This window comes from Equus asinus, chromosome 3, assembly GCF_041296235.1.
Source record: "Equus asinus isolate D_3611 breed Donkey chromosome 3, EquAss-T2T_v2, whole genome shotgun sequence".
NCBI lineage: Eukaryota > Metazoa > Chordata > Mammalia > Perissodactyla > Equidae > Equus > Equus asinus.
The window spans coordinates 109,465,567-109,485,486 of record NC_091792.1 but is presented as its reverse complement, the minus strand read 5'-3'; the positions used below and the strand labels follow the sequence as shown (position 1 = coordinate 109,485,486).

Sequence of the window (19,920 nt, the reverse complement as noted above, 5' to 3'; positions counted from 1 at the left end):
CCATATGCTTCTCTCTGTGATATCCAAAACAATTTCACTTTTCATATTGATACATCCTTTAAAGTTCGTAGGTTGTTTCCCTTGTGAGGAAATTCACTGGAATTTAGTGGAATTCCTGACTTTAACAGGCTGCTTACGTGAAGTTTTGACTTAGTTCTTAAAAGTAAAAAGCTGCAGTTTTAAAGTACTCAAAATCTGTTCTTGTTTTTCACAATCCAGAACTACTATTTTAAAATAAAAAATACTCTTCACATACCATATTTTTTTGAGGGACATAGATGGTGCTATTCAGAAATAGTTATTTTTCCAACGATTCATTGATCATAAAAGAGTGGAAATATGGAGGAAAATAATTAAATGCATGATATTTTAACGTAAAATTAACTTTAGACTAGAAGTCTTAAATAATTTATTGAATACAGACTACTTATAGATTTTTTGTCATACAAACCTAATTACCATTGACTATGTGCCTTGCTATGGGCCTTGTTCTTTTCATATAATATTTCATCTACTCCTCAATATCTGTAAACATTAGTAACATATAAGTAATAAAGCAGTCAAAAGAAGTGAACATACTTAAAAAAGCATCTTGGCTTGGCACAGTGGCTCATTCTGAAAAAATATTGAACCTCTTACAACATACTGTGCTTCTACCTCTTTTGAAATATTTCATTATTGGTTTACTGTTTACTGTCTGACTTTTTCAACTGTAGACTCCATGAAAAGCAGTATAGTTATTAGGCTGTTTTATTCACCATGGTATCCACATCTATCACCGTTTCCAGCAATATGGAGTAGTCAGTATGTATTGGTTGAATAAATAAAAGATTAAATGACTAACTCTGTTAGTAATATTTCACTATTGCTCCTTGCTTCTGCTTTTTTGTTTTTCTGCTTTTGCATCACTCACATTTCTTCAGATTAATCCCTATTTGGGATCTATCTCCTTATTCTCCATGTGCCCTTCTTATACATCCCTTATAGAACTGAATATCTCTAGGATAAGATTTTGAAGGCAAATAGTTTTTGCAGTATTCTTTTTAGGAAATACCAAATGCATTTTATGCTGGGAGGTGCAAACTGCCCAAGTATCTACTATAAAGCATCACTGTAATTATTTCCTTTTGAAAATATCTCCTGAGAGTAATCACACCATAATAATTAAGATGATTTTCCTGTTAAGTTGTATCAGGTGAAACTTATGCATTTTGCTGTTGATAACATGTCTTTCAGATATCATGGCAACATAACCATGTTTACTTTGTAAATTCACAAATTTTAGTTTTTGAGAATGCACCAGATTACTGAAGCGAAAAAGGCGCAACTACATCGGTGAAGTTTCAAATGAAAGTCAATTACATATTCAATAATATTTCGCATACCCAACCCCAACATACACGCAAATGTGCATAGTTATGTTGTGTGGACGTAGGGGATTTGAATGTGAAACAGAGCAGCTTAACTTTAATAAATCTATTGGCTACTATATAACAAGTGGTACTTTGCTATGTTCTAGAAATCGGGTATTGGGTATAGTGTTGTGATGGGCCCTGCAGGAACAATTTGCCAATGCTTATACTGGGTAAATGGGGTAATTGTCCTTTCATCTTTAATTCCATGGTGCAAATTTAGAACATTAGGAGATACTAAATTGCTTTATCTGTAAATAGGGGGTAATAAAGGTGTAATAAAAGTATTGCCTCATGGGGTCATTGTGAATATTAAATGAGTTAATTTGTATAAACTGCTTAGAATGGTGTCTGACACATAGTGAGGCTCTGCTTTGAGTATTGCTATTTAAATATTGTTTACTCACAATTAACACCAAGTCTAAGGAATACGTACTGTGGGGATCCTGATGAAGGACCCTTGTCAGGGTGAAGATGATTTTTGCATTGCAGATCAACATGAAGAGAAGAGGAATGATGAAGAGGCAGCTGAAGGTGAAAAAATTGTAAAAGGCTTGATGCCACCATTGTGGAAAACTGCAGTGTGTTACACATTGAGAGAAACCTTCTGTCTGTCCAGAGCTGTCTGCTAAATGGATCATCCGGAAGATGTATAACTGTGTGAGAAAATAAAAAATTTAAAAAATTTTACTTTTTTTCAAACAGTATTTGCACATTTTCTTGAAAGTTTTCTCTTCTGTAATCTGCTAGCCTTCTAACATGCCCAAAGCAACTGCTAAACTCTTTGATAGTATCCTTTAGGCATTTCTATGAAAAGTTTAAGTGGATCTTTATTTAAAATACATTTGGGTAATATAAATGGATCTCTAGGATTTTGGATTTTTTGAAATTATTTCAACTTGCAGACTTGCTGTGGGGAAACAAGGACTCCCATGCGTTGCTAATGGGAATGCAAATTGGTACAACCATTCTGGAGGGGAATTGGGCAATGACTAGCCTAAGTACATATGCATATACTTTTGACCCAGCAATCCTAAACCAGGAACTTATCCTGAAGACACATCCCTACCTCCATTATATGAACATACATATGCATAAGGTTATTCATTGATGAATTGTTTGTAGTTGAAAAACATTGACAGCAATTCAATCTACCAGTTCACAGAACATTAGCTGAGTAAACTATGGTGGACCACACAATGGAGTGCTATACAGCTATAAAAAAAGAGTAAGGAAAAATCTCTATAGATGTGTATGTGTAAATATATATTTGATGTGTGTGTGTATGTGTATAAGTATATTTATTTTCTAGTTATCAGCTGAGAGAGCCTAGGAACAATGATATCCTGGTAGCAATGAGCACATCCAGCACCCTAGTACCCAGATCTCATTTTCTGAATACCATTCTCACCAAAAAGAACCAGAGCTCATTGGAGAAGTGGGTCACCCCAAAGCTGGGGCAGGCAAAGTGCACTATGTGCTTGGAACAGTTTGTGTTGAAAGGTCAGGAAGTGCTCAAAGAATGATGCCACATGTCAAAAGAGCCAAGCTTGAAAGAGCTCCTGCGGGCTAAATTGGGGACAGTCTAAGCATGAAAATTTAAAAACAAACAAACGAACAAAAAAAAAAACTGATAAAAAAGAATAATAGACTATTGAATAAAGTAATAATCCATGAGTCCACGCTAATATAAATTACAAAACAAGAACAACAAATAAATGGGGAGAAGAAAAACTCTTTGATACTGTAGAAAGCTAACTAATAAATGTAAAAGGAATAATGGAAGTAGTGATTACCATTTTTAATCACTATAATAATATGTCATTCAGACAAGAATCATCAGTGGATGGTAAAAATGTGGGCGAAAGTTTGAGGAAAACAGAATATTTACATCATCTCAAAGTATCTACCTGCAGGATATTTATTCATTATAAAGAGTAAAATAATAGCTTTACAGTAGAGAAATAGCTTAATAATTAAGTTAACATTGCCAATATTGGGACCAATTGACAGCCTCTGTTTCCTTGTATAATGCACTGAGAACTCAGCATCACTTCTTTAGTATTTCTGCTAAAGGTGCTTACCCTGAATCTAACCATGAGAAAACATTAGCAAACTCAAGTTGAGGGGCATTCTGTAAAATAACTGGCCTGCACTTTTCCAAAATGTCAGTGTCATGAAATGCAAAGAAAGACCAAGGAACAGTTCCTCAGTAGAGGACTGGCATGACTCATAAAGAGATCTGGCAACTGAATGCACCACATAATCTTGGATTTTCTTTTGTTAAGTAGACATTATTCGGACAACTGGTGAGATATGAATAAGCTATATAGATTAAGTAATAGTATTATACCCATGCTAATTTCCTGATTTTGATACTCTAATGTGGTTATGTGTGAGAAAAAAGATGTTGAAGTATGGAAAGAGATATCATGTCTGAAATTTCTTTTAAACAATTCAGAAAAAAAGGTATATACGAGAGAATAAAGCAAATAAGCAAATGTAGTAAAATGTTCATATTTGGGGAATCTGAGGGAAAGATATCCCAGAAATCTTTGTACAATTCTTGAAAACTTTCTCTAAGTGTGTAATTACATTTTTTTTTTTAAAAGCTCAAATTAAATCAACTGCTAAGGAAACATTGCAAGTAGTTTTCAAAGGCAAGTTCTAGCGGACATTAATTCATTCTCTCCCCATTCATCAAGCACTCTTCTTACGTATTCATTTCCAAGCTTTTCCACTGAGAAACTTCATTTTACTATGAAACATTATTAAAATGGAAAGCTGAGTGCCCAAATGCTTTAAAACTGATAGCAAGTAAATTCAAACAAAAATGTTACAAAATTTCCTCTTTTTTTGCCATCTTAACTATTTTTTCATTGAATTTATAACAGTTTACAATCTTGTGAAATTTCAGTTGTACATTATTGTTTGTCCGTCTTGTTGTAGGTGCACCCCTTCATGCTTTGTGTCCACCCCCTACCCCCCCTTTCCCCTGGTAGCCACTAATCTGTTCTCTTCGTCCACATGTTTAAATTCCTCATATGAGTGGAGTCAAATAGAGATTGTACTTCTCTATCTGGCTTATTTCACTTTACATAATTCCCTCAAGGTCCATACATGTTGTTGTGAATGGGACAAATTTATTCTTTTTTATGCCTGAGTAGTATTCCATTGTATATATATACCATATATTCTTTATCCAATCATCAGTTGATGGGCACTTAGGTTGCTTCCACATCTTGGCTATTGTAAACAATGCTGCAATGAACATAGGGGTGCGTGGGACTTTTGGAATTACTGATTTCAAGCTCTTTGGATAGATACCCAGTAGTGGGATAGCTGGGTCATATGGTATTTCTGTTTTTAATTTTTTTAAGAAATCTCCATACTATTTTCCATAGTGGCTGCACCAGTTTGCATTCCCACCAGCAGTGTATGATGGTTCCTTTTTCTCCACAACCTCTCCAACACTTGTTACTTTTTGTTTTGGTTATTTTTGCCATTCTAATGGTTGTGAGGTGATATCTTAGTGTAGTTTTGATTTGCATTTCCCTGATGATCAGTGGTGATGAACATCTTTTTATGTGCCTATTGGCCATCCATATATCTTCTTTGGAGAAATGTCTGTTCATGTCTCCTGCCCATTTTTTGATCAGGTTGTTTGACTTTTTGTTGTTGAGTTGTGTGAGTTCTTTGTATATTATGGAGATTAACGCTTTGTCAGATATATGACTTGCAAATATTTTTTCCCAATTGGTGGGTTGTTTTTTTGTTTCAATCCTGTTTTCCCTTGCCTTGAAGAAGCTGTTTAGTCTGATGAAGTCCCATTTGTTTATTCTTTCTATTGTTTCCCTTGTCTGAGAAGACATGGTATCCAAAAAGATCCTTTTAATACTGATGTCAAAGAGTGTACTGCCTATATTTTCTTCTAGAAGCCTTATGGTGTCAGGTCTTACCTTTAGATCTTTGATCCATTTTGAGTTTATTTTTGTGAATGGTGAAAAAGAATGGTCAATTTTCATTCTTTTACATGTGGCTTTCCAGTTTTCCCAGCACCATTTGCTGAAAAGACTTTCTTTTCTCCATTGTATGCCCTCAGCTCCTTTGTCAAAGATTAGCTGTCCATAGATGTGTGGTTTTATTTCTGGGCTTTCAATTCTGTTCCATTGATCTGTGCACCTGTTTTTGTACCAGTACCACGCTATTTTGATTACTGTAGCTTTGTAGTATGTTTTGAAGTCAGGGATTGTGATGCCTCCCGTTTTGCTCTTTTTTCTCAGGATTGCTTTAGCAATTCAGGGTCTTTTGTTGCCCCATATGAATTTTACGATTCTTTGTTCTATTTCTGTAAAGAATGTCGTTGGGATTCTGATTGGGATTGCGTTGAATCTGTAGATTGCTTTAGGTAGTATGGACATTTTAACTATGTTTATTCTTCCAATCCGTGTAGGTGGGATGTCTTTCCATCTCTTTATGTTGCCATCCATTTCTTTCAGGAAAGCCTTGTAGTTTTCATTGTATAGGTCTTTCACTCCCTTAGTTAGATTCATCCCGAGATATTTTATTCTTTTTGTTGCAATTGTGAATGGTATTGTGTTCTTGAGTTCTTTTTCTGTTAGTTCATTATTAGAGTATAGAAATGCTACTGATTTATGTAAGTTGATTTTATACCCTGCAACTTTGCTGTAGTTGTTGATTATTTCTAAAAGTTTTCCAATGGATTATTTGGGGTTTTCTGTGTATAAGATCGTGTCGTCTGCAAACAGTGAGAGTTTCACTTCTTCCCTCCCTATTTGGATTCCTTTTATTCCTTTCTGTTGCCTAATTGCTCTGGCCAAAACCTCCAGTACTATGTTGAATAAGAGTGGTGATAGAGGGCATCCTTTTCTCGTTCCTGTTTTCATGGGGTTGGCGCTCAGTTTTTGCTCATTGAGTATGATGTTGGCTGTGGGTTTGTCATGTATGGCCTTTATTATGTTGAGATAATTTCCTTATATCCCCATTTTGTTCAGAGTTTTTATCATAAATGGCTGTTGGATCTTGTCAAATGCTTTCTCTACATCTATTGAGATGATCATGTGGTTTTTATTCCTCAATTTGTTGATGTGGTATATCACGTTGATTGATTTATGGATGTTGAACCATTCCTGTGTCCCTGGTATGAATCCAACTTGGTCATGATGTATGATCCTTTTGATGAATTGCTGAATTCGGGTTGCCAAAATTTTGTTGAGAAATTTTGCATCTATGTTCATCAGTGATATTGGCCTCTAGTTCTCCTTTTTCGTGCTGTCCTTGTCAGGCTTTGGTATCAGCATGATGCTGGCCTTGTAGAATGTGTTAGGAAGTGTTCCATGCTCCCTAAGTTTTTGGAATAGCTTGAAAAGTATAGGTATTAAATCTTCTCTGAAAGTTTGGTAGAATTTCCCAGGAAAGCCGTCTGATCCTGGGGTTTTATTCTTTGGGATGCTTTTGATTGCTGTTTCAATCTCTTTCCTTGTGATTGGTCTGTTCAGATTGTCTGCTTCTTCTTGACTTAGTTTTGGGAGATTGTAAGAGTCTAACAATTTATCCATTTCCTCTAGGTTATTCATTTTGTTGGCATATAGTTTTTTGTATTATGCTATTATAGTCTGTTGTATTTCTGTGGAGTCTGTTGTTATTTCTCCACTTTCATTTCTGATTTTGTTTATTTGAGCTTTCTCTCTTTTTTTCTTTGTAAGTCTGCCTAGGAGTTTGTCAATTTTATTTATCTTCTCAAGGAACCAGCTCTTTGTTTCATTGATCCTTTCTACTGCCTTTTTTGTTTCAATAGCATTTATTTCTGCTCTGATTTTTGTTATTTCTCTCCTTCTGCTGACTTTGGGCTTTGTTTGTTCTTCTTTCTCTAATTCAGTTAGGTGTAATTTGAGATTGCTTATTTTGGATTTTTCTTGTTTGTTAAGAGGTGCCTGTATTGCAATGAATTTCCCTCTTAATACAGCTTTTGCTGTATCCCAAATGAGTTGCTATGGTATGTTATCATTTTCATTTGTCTCCAGATATTTTTTTATTTCTTCCTTAATTTCTTCAATGATCCATTGCTTGTTCAACAGCATATTGTTTAGTCTCCACATCTTTGTCCCTTTCTCAACTTTTTCTTGTAATTAATTTCTAGCTTTATAGCATTATGATTGGAGAAGATGCTTGTTATTATTTCATTTTTTTAAAATTTATAGTGGCTTGCCTTGTTTCCCAACATATGGTCTATCCTTGAGAATGTTCCATGCACACTTGAGAAGAATGTGTATTCTGCTGTTTTGGGATGGAGTGTTCTATATATGTCTATTAAGTCCAACTGTTTTAGCTTTTCATTTAATTCCACTGTTTCCTTGTTGATTTTCTGCCTGCATGATCTGTCCAATGATGTTAGTGAGGTGTTGAGGTCCCCTACTATTATTGTGTTATTTTTGATATCTTCTTTTAGGTTTGTTAATAGTTGCTTTATGAACTTTGGTGCTCCTGTGTTGGGTTCATAGATATTTATAAGCATTATTTCTTCTTGATGTAGTGTTCCTTTCATCATTATATATTGACCCTCTATGTCTCTCTTTACCTGCCTTATCTTGAAATCAACTTTGTCTCATATAAGTATTGCAACACCTGCTTTCTTTTGTTTGCCATTAGCTTGGATTATCGTCTTCCACCCCTTCACTCTGAGCCTGTGTTTGTCATTGGAGCTGAGGTGTGTTTCCTGGAGGCAACAGATTGTTGGATCTTGTTCTTTAATCCATCTTGCCACTCTGTGTCTTTTTATTGGAGAGTTCAATCCATTTACATTGAGGGTGATTGTTGATGCATGAGGGCTTAATGCTGTCATTCTGTCACTCATTTTCTGGTTTTCCTTCATTTCCTTTGTTTCTCGTCCTGTGTGTTTTGCCCTACTCATTCTGCCATTTCATATGCTGGGTGTCTTAGCTTTTTCCTTATTTATTTTTTGTGTCTCTCTTCTGTTTTTTAGTTTAGTGGCTACCGTGCAGTTTGTATTCAGAATCTCGTGCATAACATAGTCCATTTTCTGGTGGCCTCTTATTTCCTTAGCCTAAACTGATTCAGTCTCTTTCCTCCTCCCCTTGTAAGTTATTATTTTCATCTCTTATTCCAACTTGTGTTGTGAATTTGTGGTTAAAGTGATAAGATTGTCTTTGTTTTTGGTGTTTTCCTTCCCTTTATCTTAATGCTGTAGTTGAATATTTGCTATCCTATTCTGATTCTATCTATTTGTCTCCTTACTCTGTGTTTTGTGACCCCTTTCTCCCTTCTTTTCTTTTTTCAGGTATGAGGGCCTTCTTGAGGATTTCTTGTAGGGGGGGCTCATGGCTACGAAGTCCTTTAGCTTTTGTGTTTCTGGGAAAAATTTAATTTCTCCCTCATATCTGAAGGATATTTTTGCTGGATAGAGCATTCTTGGCTGAAGATATTTATCTTTTAAAGTTTTGAATATGTCATTCCAATCTCACCTAGCTTGTAAGGTTTCTGCAGAGAAATCCACTGGAAGTCTGATAGGGCTTCCTTTGTAGGTTATTTTCTTCTGCCTTGCTGCCCTGAGTATTCTTTCTTTGTCATTCTTTTTTGCCAGTTTTACTACTATATGCCTTGCAGTAGGTCTTTTTACATTGACATATCTGGGAGATCTGAAAGCTTCTTCCACACACATTTCCCTCTCATTCCCTAGATTTGGGAAGTTCTCTGCTATTATTTCTTTGAGCATGCTTTCTGCTCCATTCTCCTTTTCTTCGCCTTTGGGGATACTGATAATTCTTATGTTGCATTTCCTCATTGAGTTGGCTATTTCTTGAAGATTTTCTTCATTTCTTTTTAGTCTTAGTTCTCTCTCTTCCTCTGTCTGGAGCCATTCAACCTGTCTTCGATTATGCTAATTTTCTCCTCTATGGTGTCCACATGGACATTCAGGGAATCCATATTTTGTTTTATGTGATCCATTGTATTTTTCATCTCTAGTATTTCTTTCTTCTTTTTTTTTGTGGAAGATTAGCCCTGAACTAACTACTGCCAATCCTCCTCTTTTTGCTGAGGAAGACTGGCCCTAAGCTAACATCCTTGCCCATCTTCCTCTACTTTATGTGTGGGACGCCTACCACAGCATGGCTTTTGCCAAGCGGTGACATGTCCACACCCAGGATCCGAACTGGTGAACCCTGGGCTGCCAAGAAGCGGAACGTGCGAACTTAACCGCTTTGCCACCAGGCTGACCCCATCTCTAGTATTTCTGATTGATTCTTCTTTATAGTTTCAATCTCTTTTGTGAAGTAACTCCAGAACTCGTTGACTTGTTTCTGTATATTTTCCTTTACCTCACTGAGTTTTCTGATGATAGCTATTCTGAATTCATGGTCATTTAGTTTATTTATCTCCAAGTGCTCAGGACATAATTCTGTGTTTTTATTGTTTTCCTTCTAGTCTGGAGCTTTTATGAATTTTTTGATGCTAGAAGAACGATTTTTCCTCATAGTGATATTGTTCAGTTGAAGTTACAGCCTGTCACCACTAGATGGAGGTCAAGAGCTGCCTATTTTGAGCCCTCTGCCTTCAGCCAAGATGGCGCCATGTGGGTTGGGGGGGCACTTTCTCGTGCCCACAGACTGTTTCCCCATCAGCTCTCACTATCTGGTCTCCTGGGGTTTGACTTGATGAGGTCACCCCACGCAAAAGCTTTCAACCATTAGAGGGCTTCCCTCTGGGCTGCATGGGCCCATGGGAGTCCTGGGTGATCCTGCGGATGTGCGACCCCACCGCTCCTTCCCTCACGGAGCCTCCCGTGGCAGTGATCCCAGTCTTTAGGGGAGGGAGTGAAGTTCTCTCTTCCCTCGTTCAAGCTCCTCTGAGGGGGGCTCCAACCTGTCTGCCCTCTGACATTTGGCTGCTGCGGGTCTCTGAGGATTCCTGTGCTACTAGGATATTTTTTGTTGGAATATTGTTGCTCCTTTTTGTTGTATGTTGGAGGGGAGAGAGTCCCAGGCAAGCTCACTCTGCCATGACGCTGACATTGCTCTCCCAAAATTTCCTTTTTTAAAAAACCTGTATCCTTTTATTTCTTCTTTTTTTTATTGTGGCATAATTGACATTATGCCATTAAGTAACATTGTATTAGTTTCAAATGTACAACATAATGATTCAATATTTGTATATACTGCAAAATGATCACCACAGTAAGTCTAGTTAACATCCATCACCACACAGTTACAATTTTTTTCTTGTAATGAGAACTTTTAAGATCTACTCTCTTAACAACTTTCAAATATGTAATACAATATTATTAACTATAGTTGACATGTTGTACATTACATCCACAGGACTTATTTATTTTATAACTGGAAGTTTGTAACTTTTGACCACCTTCCCCCATTTTGTCCACCCGCTACCCCTGCTTCTGGCAACCACCAACTGTTCTGTGTATCTGTGAGTTTGTGTTTTTGTTTTTTTTAAAGATTCTGCATATAATTGAGATCATATGGCATTTGTCTTTCTCTGTGTGACTTATTTCACTTTGTTCAGTGCCCTCAGGTTCCATCCATGTTGTCACAAATGGCAAGATTTCCTTCTCTTTTATGTCTGAATAATATTCTACTGTATGTATATACCACACTTGTTTTATCCATTCATCCATCAATGAACACTTACATTGTTTCCATATCTTGGCTATTGTAAATAATGCTGCAGTGAACATGGGGTGAGGGGTTGCACAGATATCCTTTAGAGTTAGTGTTTTTATTTTCTTTGGATTAATACCCAGAAGTGGAATTACTGGATCATATGGTAGTTCAAATTTTTTGAGGAGCCTCCATACTGTTTTCCATAGTGACTGCACCAATTTACATTCCCACCAACAGTGCACAAGGGTTCTCTTTTCCCTACATCTTTGCCAACACTTGTTATTTGTTATCTTTTTGACAATAGTCATTCTAACAGATGTGAGGTGATATCTCATTGTGGTTTTGATTTGCATTTCCCTGATGATTAGTGATGTTGAGCACCTTTTCATGAACTTGTTGGTCATCTATACATCTTCTTTGGAAAGTCATCTGTTCAGATCCTCTGCCCATTTTTAAAGTGGATTTTGTTGTTGTTGTTGTTATTGAGTTATTTTGCTAATGAATTCTTTATATATTTTGGATATTAACCCGTTAGTAGATATATGATTTGCATATTTCTTCTTCCATTCAGTAGGTTGCCTTTTCATTTTGTTAATAGTTTCCTTTGCTGTGCAGAAACTTTTTAGTTTGATGTAGTCATCTTGTTTATTTTTGCTTTTGTTGCCAGGATTTCTTTTACTTAAGCAAATGAGGGACTGTATTCTTTTTTTTAAGGTTTTGATTGAATTAGTGAATTTTAATTTTATTTTATTAATTTAACAGACCCTGGGTTTCTTTCTTTTTTGGGGTGATGGACTGGGAGTGGAATATATCTTTTTTTTAAAAAGCCCACAAACTATATTTCCTTTCTTTGCTTTTAGAATAAAAAATTTAATGGAATACAAATATAATAAACAATATAAATAAAAACATAAAATTATAAGTAAATATAGTATAGAATATGATCCTGTTTCTTTTATTTGTAATTAAAATATTGATTTTCAGTTTCAGATCTTTTTTCAGCTTCAAGGGCAAAAAAGAATTTTTAAATTAATCCACTAGAGGGCACCTAATGATCATTTCAGCAATCTTAAAGTCAAGAAACTCAAACATGCATTCAGCTAACTCCATCTGTTATTCCAGACCAACTTTCTCCACATTACAAAGTGACCCTATTTCAGTTTTCTATACTTCTTTGCAACCTGACCTTAAGGTTAAGTTTTGAATTTGACTCAACACCCAGATGTTGTGAGTTGAAGTCTTTGGAAGGGTTATTTCACATAGAAACTGAGAATTTTATATTTTTAAAAAATCTTAACTACTTCTGTCTCTAATTCTCCAATTGGACCGGGAACCAGATGACTTGAGTTTGACTTTCTGCTCTGCACTGGGCCACATTTTTCACTTTAATATTTCATATTTTAAGTCATAATGATGAAAATTTCAATAAAAGTGACTTTGCAATATAGTACTCTGATTTGAGTTTGGTTATCATCTTTATTTACTTAACAAATGCTTATTTTTAAAGCAACTCCTTGGTCATAAAACCATACTAGGCGCTCTCTGTCATAAAAGAGGAACCATAAATATCTTGCTTCAGAGAATTAAATATTTGGTAGAGGAGTATGTATGTGACACCTGTAAAACGAGATAGACTGTGATAAGTTCTAAATGAGAGGAACAGTTCAAGTGTTATGGAAATTCAGTTTACTTGCCCATAAACTAATTTGCTTTAGGCTTGGCTCGGTTTATTTTGTGCTCCAAGGCCAGGTTCATTTGAATGATTAATATGGAGATCCACTTTATTTCTAGTGGTTCTTTTGTCCTTGGATCATATTTCTTTAATTTCTTTATGTTTCTCCTCTCTCATCCCCAGCTCCAGTTCTCATCAGCATTTGCTTTATTTTGCCATAAACGGGAGCTATCCGTTTTCCTTCTTTACAGTCAATTGCAGATGCTCATTCCTTCTGAGAAAATTAGTTTTAACTCTCACCTTATCCCACACTCATTACACCATTACATAATCTTTTACAAAGGTAATTATCTTAGATGGTGTGCTTCAGTTTTCTCATCTATAAAATGGAGATATTAATAGTATCCACCTCTAGAGGCTGTCCTGACAAGTAAATGAGTTAATGCTTGCAAACCACTTAAAATAGTGCCTGGCACACAGCTAGCACTACATAAATCATAGCCAGTATTGTAAAAATTTTGAGGAACACAACTTGTAAATATGTATCCATATGTATTTATAAATGAATGCCATGTATTTTTTCCTGATATCTCTTGACAATCTATTCTCACCTTAAGATTTTCCTTTTCCAACCTTCTACAGGAAAAAAAGGAAATAGACAATATTGCATAGTGTGGTGTAGTGTAGTTATTGAAAGCTCTGGGTATGGAGTTAACTGGATGTAGTGACACCTCCACTTACTAGATGGTAATCTTGGGCATGTTATGTAACATTCTTAACCTTAGTTTCTTCATGATAAAATAAGGATAATAGTTGTATCTAATTTTTAGGGTTGTTGGGAGCCTTACATGAAATAATGCATGCAAAAGCATTTAGCACAATTCCTGGCATATATTTATGTCCTCAGTAGCTATGATTTATCATCATCATCGTTATTTCTGCTATTAACATGCTATTACTATGTTCCAGTATAGTTCTTGGCATCCTGTACATGTGTCATGAGTATTTATTGAATTTAAGCTACTTGTCAAGTTCAGAAGTGCATTCTAGCCCTCTAAATTCTTTGTGTGTCAAGGCAAGCCTCCACACATCTTCAGACTACATATCTCTACACCAGTGACTAAAGGATGGCTCATGTATCTTGCCTGCAGGCCTGGGTTAACTATAGAATTTAAAAGCTGTCAATATGTCATGCTCCATATTAACACAGATAAGCTAGTAGTATGAACTCTTTCTGGAAATAATCCGCTACACTGGAATCCTTGTGGTTTTAGACAGCTATCATTGGAGACTGTGTGATATTTGGTTAGATATGGACATAGCTAATTCAGGAAATGTTTTCTTCTCAACATGCACTTACCAGCCAAACCACAGATGGTCTTAAATCAGATCTCCTTTCAAGTCATGTTTCTTGCCCTTTTCTGTTCTTTTTTTCTTTTCTCCATCTCCCTGTCCTTTTCCCCTTTCCTTCCTTTCTTCCTTTCTTATCCTCCTTTTAGAAATGATAACTCCAGGAGTTAAATTGTTATGTTCTGTCATTTATAGCTTTCAGAGAGAGTAGGATAGCTTGGTGACTAGGAAGTAGATTGGCCAAATTTACTTATCAGTCAGAATTAATGTTACAATTTTAAGAAATTTTAAATAATCAACCTTTATGTAAGCAATTCCCTTAGAGTATTCTCTTAGAGAATTGTTTTGTTGTTGTACTCATATTTCCATATTATTTTCTTTCCTGAGTTCAGAAACCTATTATGAAGGAAAGAATGGAGACAGGAGTAGAGAAAGGAATGAACATTAACTGAGTGTTTAAGGATAAAGTCTTGTACTAGATAGTTTTTTGTATCTTATTCTTTACAATTACCCTTTTAAACTTAGTTAAGTAATTTACTCAGAACTACATAGCTGGTAAGAGACAGCATTGAGATCTGCAAGCAACTTTGTTTAAATCCAATACTCATACCATTTCTACTATCCTACTACCTTTCAAACTTTGTTGCAGGGAGATCTGAGGTCTTCAGAGACTGTGACTGGGGCTATTGAATGGCCAAGCAGAGGACTGGGGCTCCCTTATCCCTTTGCAACCAGAGCAGCTCCACTTACATCTGTTTCATTTATTGGGGTTCCACATAGAATTTTGTTTTTTTTTAAAAAAATCAATTATTGGAAAAATTTTGAAAGTTTAGCTACACTACACTGAAACTTTTGAAAATATATCCCCAAACGATCCTAGAACTCTGAGGTTAGTCATCAGGAAGGTGGAAAGCAAGGTGGCCAATCTGAAATTTGGTCATTCTGAGCTCTAGCAAAATGTCATAAATTCCTCGATTCCCAGGCCTGAGTTGTGACAACTAGCTTTGTTAGATCTTTTTTTAAAATCTAAGTATGAATTACTCAAGTAACAGAAAATCAGTATATGCACCAAAGGATGATTAAAGTCATCCTTTCAATGTAAATTAGCCACGACAGGATGTGCCTTTGTCAATGGGCTTATCTGTAGAGCTTAGTGAAGCATGAGGGACATTCAATGTGTGTCACAGTCTAGAAATAAAAAGTCCTCTCTATCTCTTGTCTTCCCCATCAAATATAGGTGTAACATTAGTCACAGGATTGAAATCTCAAGCTATAACAAAAGAAAAACTGGACTTTAAGAATACTTGAGTCCAACAGGCCAAGTGACATTGGGAAAGCCAACGAATCCCTTTAAACCAGTCGTTTTTGAACTGCAGGTTGTGCCCATCAGTTAGTTGCAATCAATATTAGAAAATGAAATTGGACAGAGCAGAATATTTATTTCCTAAACTTTTTTTGGTTATAGGTGTGTGAGAGAAAGAGAGGGAGACAGACAGACTCTCTATGCAGTATGTGTTTCTTACTTTGGGTATTTGCCTAAAAGGATTCAAAATCATTGCTTTCAAAGATTCCCTTGTACATTCTCTTACATGTGAAATAACGATAGTAAAATTGTTTTATGTACCACATAGAGTCCACATGATACAGGAAGGTTACGTATATGAGATTTTTCAGGAAACTTCAGCAAAGTGCTTTATAAATTTAAAGTCCTGCTGAAAGTAAAGATGAGTCATTTATTTTACAAAATAAAATAGCACCATCATTTTCTGTGGCCCATATTCACATAAATCTCTCAGAGAGAGTAATGTGTTTGAGGTCAGGCTATTGCATGAAATTCCTAAGCAATTCAGTTAATTTCATATTTTCTTTTTACTGCATCAAGATAGATAAATATTTGGCGTTATCTTTCTATTATTGCTGTGATATTCTTAGATGAAAATAATTTAATTAATAAACCAATATTTTATTTATAGTCTCTGAGAATGTCCTTTAAAGGACAGTGAAATTGTGGCTTGGGTTTCAGTTATCACAAATTGACCTCTTTCTACTTCTGTGTAGACTTCCATCTACATCGGTATCCCAAATTACCAACTACTTTCCAAATAGGCATACTTATAAAGACTGTCTATACCCAGCATCATGTCCTAAAGAGAATGTTTTTAGCTCTTTTCGTAGCCTGCCTTCCCTCTCCCTTCAAACAAATAAACAGACAGGCAGACCAAAAAACACACATTCCTCCTCTCAACCTACTTGTCTGTTTCAATGATTTTACTATTAAAACTCCTTGGCTAAGAATACTGGAGCTTTATTTTACTCCACTCTATTATTAACCCCCTAAATCCATTTTGTTGACAAGTTTTGTTTTTACGTTTGAAATTCTCCCTTACAATCAATTCTCTCTGACACCACCCCATCCCCAAACCTAATCAGCTTGTTGCCAGATGATCTGAAAGGCTTCTTTGTCTCTCTTCACTCTACTTGAGTCTATGTAACTTTTCTTAAAATATATATATATTTTTTAACGATTGGCACCTGAGCCAACAACTGTTGCCAATTTTCTTTTTTTTAATTGCTTTTTCTCCCCAAATCCCCCCAGTACATAGTTGTATATTTTAGTTGTGGGTCCTTCTAGTTGTGGCATCTGGGACACCACCTCATCATGACCTGATGAGTGGTGCCATGTCCGTGCCCAGGATCTGAACTGGTGAAACCCTGGGCCGCTGAAGCAGAGCACATGAACTTAACCACTCGACCATAGGGCTGCGCCCTTCTTAAAATATTTTTGCTAGAAAAATCATTTTAGTGATGTACAACATGATGACTATAGCTAAGACTGCTGTGTGATGTATACGAAAGTTGTTAAGAGAGTAAATCCTAAGAGTTCTCATCACAAGAAGAAAATTTTTTTCTTTTTATTGTATCGATACAAGATGAGGGATGTTAGCTGAACCTATTGTTATAATCATTTCACAATATGTGTAAATCAAACCATCATGCTGTATGCCTTAAACTTTTACTGATCTATGTCAATGATGTCTCAGTAAAACTGGAAAAAACGAAAAAAACAACAATAAAATATGGCTCCTTGCACAGGACTCACAAAGGCTATATGGCTCCCACGTTAATTTCAGAATTTCTCCTGGCTATCAATGTCTTCTATAATACAAATCCATTATACCCCTCTTTCATTGATTAATTTATCCAAACTTTTTTTTTTTGGTAAAAAGTAAAAGGTTTATTTGATCTAAAGAGAAACCAGAGTATCCAAACATTTTAAATTTCTATTTTTGCTAGTTATCTTATTGGGTACTGTGATAATAATTAAGGTAAACTCAACAGTCTCCAACATTTAAGAGCATATTCCTTAATGGGAAAGACAGGCTAAAAAACATGTAACCACAATGTTTTATGACAAATAAGTAGTGTGCTATGAGGTCAAAGGAAAAGGAGCAATCACTAAATCTGATTTCCTGCTAGTTCTAACTCTTGATCTTCCACTTCAGCTAAACTAGCCTCCTGTGAAAATTAATCAAACTTTCCAACCTTTGCTGAAACATGTATGTGTCCTTGACTTATTTTTTGCATCCCAATACCATTCATCTTTAAAAACTCAGTTTATCCTACCTGTACGCTGAAACTTTCCTTTCCCATTTCAACTCATACTCTTCTCTCCCTCTTCTTACACTTGTAAGAGGTTTAGAAAGTTTTTGGTAAATAATTGTATTAGTTTTATATCAGTTTTTTCTCTACAACCAAATTATGTTTTCTTTGAGGGCTGTTTCTTGGTTTCATCAGTACCAGACTCAGTGTTAGGAACCTAACTTGTGTTTATCTTCTCTAAGAAAACCAATCAATAAGCAGCACTTTAAAGAAACAAACTGGAAAATTTCAGGGCATGTTCTTAGCTAAATAGTGTCATTTCAAGTGAGTATTTGTCTAACCTATTCTTGTATATTAAGTTACTGTGAGAATACTTATACTATATTTTTCTCCAGGGAAATCAAAGCATTTTATTTTTTTCCCATTTCTCCTGCCATACAACACACACTAATTAAATTTATCTAATTTCCAAAAAATTTTAGTTAAGTGATGAATTGGTGGGAAAATTTAGTTACCCCGCTTTTTAGTGTCTTGCACTATTTAGTGGGTTTTGCATGGCAGTTTTTCTTTTCCTTTTTCTTTTTTAACCACCTGGCAAGTTTAGATGTCTGGATAAATTTCCATTTGCAGTGGCAAATTTTTGGAGGATCCTAGTTAACTCCGACTTTCCTTCTTGACACTTTCTTGTACCCTGGGTTCATTGTGCAGTACATTTACAAGCAGAGAGACAGCTTGTTCATCTATTATTAAAGAATATTTGCTATTTGCAAGAATATGTCCTTTTCTTCAGAGATCTGACTGCTGAAAAAGGCAGATTCTGCAAGTCAATTAACCAGGTTAACTCAGATGAGACAATCTGGGGAGATATCTGCCTTCTGTAGGAGAGAGCCAGTGCCTACACCAACAGTTTTAGAGTGTTGCTAATTGCCTGTAACAGTCTAAACTATCTCCCCAAAAGCTCAAGTCAACCTCAGGGAAATATTCAAATTTCCAGAAGTCCAAGATTTTTCACTTTGCCTCTTTATTCGATCCCACCCAGTTGCAAACTGCAGAACAACATACTAATTAAGAATAATTCTCCCTAATCTGCAGTAACAAAATTCTTAAAGTTTTTGCTCAAGAAGCCCCAAATAAGATGTTATAAATACTTTCTACTCATGAAAATTTCATAGTTCCTAAAGATTCTCTCAATTTACTGTGTTAACCAGAGCAAAAGAAACATAGATGGAGTATAAGCTGGGTATGAGGTAAAATTTGAGAATAGCTCCATTTTGGGGGAGGATTTACCATGTGATAGAGATTACAGTGGACACTTTAATACATTATTCATTTAATCATCACAAAAGCTGCATAAAGTAGGCATTACCTCCATTTTATAAATGAAGGAACTGAAACCCATAGAGGTTAAGAAATTTTCCCAAGGTAACAGAGCTGGGGTTAAATTCCGGTCTCTGACTTCCAGAGCCCAGACTCTTAAAGAAAATATAGTACTGCCTTTGACATACAACAATACAATACAATACTCAAGTTTAGATAGGAAATATGTGATTGCCGTATCCTAACAAATTCACGATAATGGTTTACCTGTGGTCCAGCAAAGATACTACTGAGAAGCCAAGCCAAGCCAATCATGGACCGTCCAAGCTTGCTGTTGCTTTTCACAGCTAGGGGCCTTGTGATGGCCAGTGAGCGGTCCAGGCTGATCACTACCATCATGAAGGCTGGGGCATACATGGAGAAAAGCTTCAGGTAGCTGAGGACTTTGCAGAGGAGCTCTCCAGCATACCATTGGACTGTAATGTTCCACATTCCGTCTAGTGGCATGACAATCAGAGTCTCCAACAGATTGGCTAAGGTCAGATGTTTTAAAAGCACCTTCATCTTCGAGAGCTTTTTCCCATTCTCTTTCTTCTGAGTCCACTTGTGAAGTTTCAACAAAAAAGAAGCGTTAAAGGTTGTGGAGAGTAGAAAAAGGAAGAAAGTAACTGTCACTCGGATCTTTCCAGATAAGGTCAGGGTAGGGAGGTTGGCTTGCGTCAGCGGGATGCTGCTGTTGCTGGCTGAGCAGTGATTTTGATTCTGTTCAGGAGAGGCACTGTTTGCCATACTTCCCAACTGATGGAGCTTCAAGACTTGTGTTTCTGGCACTTCTGATGTTTGACTGTAATCAAACCCAAAGTCCCGTTTTATTTCTGCCTTCTTGAGATGGAAACGGCACAGGTTTAGCTTA

At 36.0% G+C, this 19,920-nt stretch overlaps 1 protein-coding gene and 1 long non-coding RNA gene across 3 annotated transcripts in view; one reads left to right on the top strand and one right to left on the bottom strand.

Moving 5' to 3' along the window:
* The window catches only part of LOC106843219 (uncharacterized), a 24,405-nt gene extending 22,389 nt beyond the window's left edge, over positions 1-2,016 (top strand). The window contains exon 3 of the long non-coding RNA XR_006524486.2: positions 1,905-2,016. This is a non-coding gene — a long non-coding RNA (uncharacterized lncRNA). The remainder of the gene's footprint in view (positions 1-1,904) is intronic.
* Positions 1-19,920, bottom strand: part of GNRHR (gonadotropin releasing hormone receptor) — a 24,168-nt gene extending 4,248 nt beyond the window's left edge. Inside the window, exons 1-2 of one of the 2 annotated variants that reach the window (XM_014860170.3) lie at positions 19,275-19,920; positions 1,849-2,068 (exon numbers count right to left, since the gene is read on the bottom strand). In XM_014860170.3, the coding sequence (XP_014715656.1) occupies positions 1,849-2,068; positions 19,275-19,796 (742 nt within the window). In that variant the 5' untranslated portion in view covers positions 19,797-19,920. The remainder of the gene's footprint in view (positions 1-1,848; positions 2,069-19,274) is intronic. The other variant, XM_014860171.3, reaches the window with a different exon arrangement.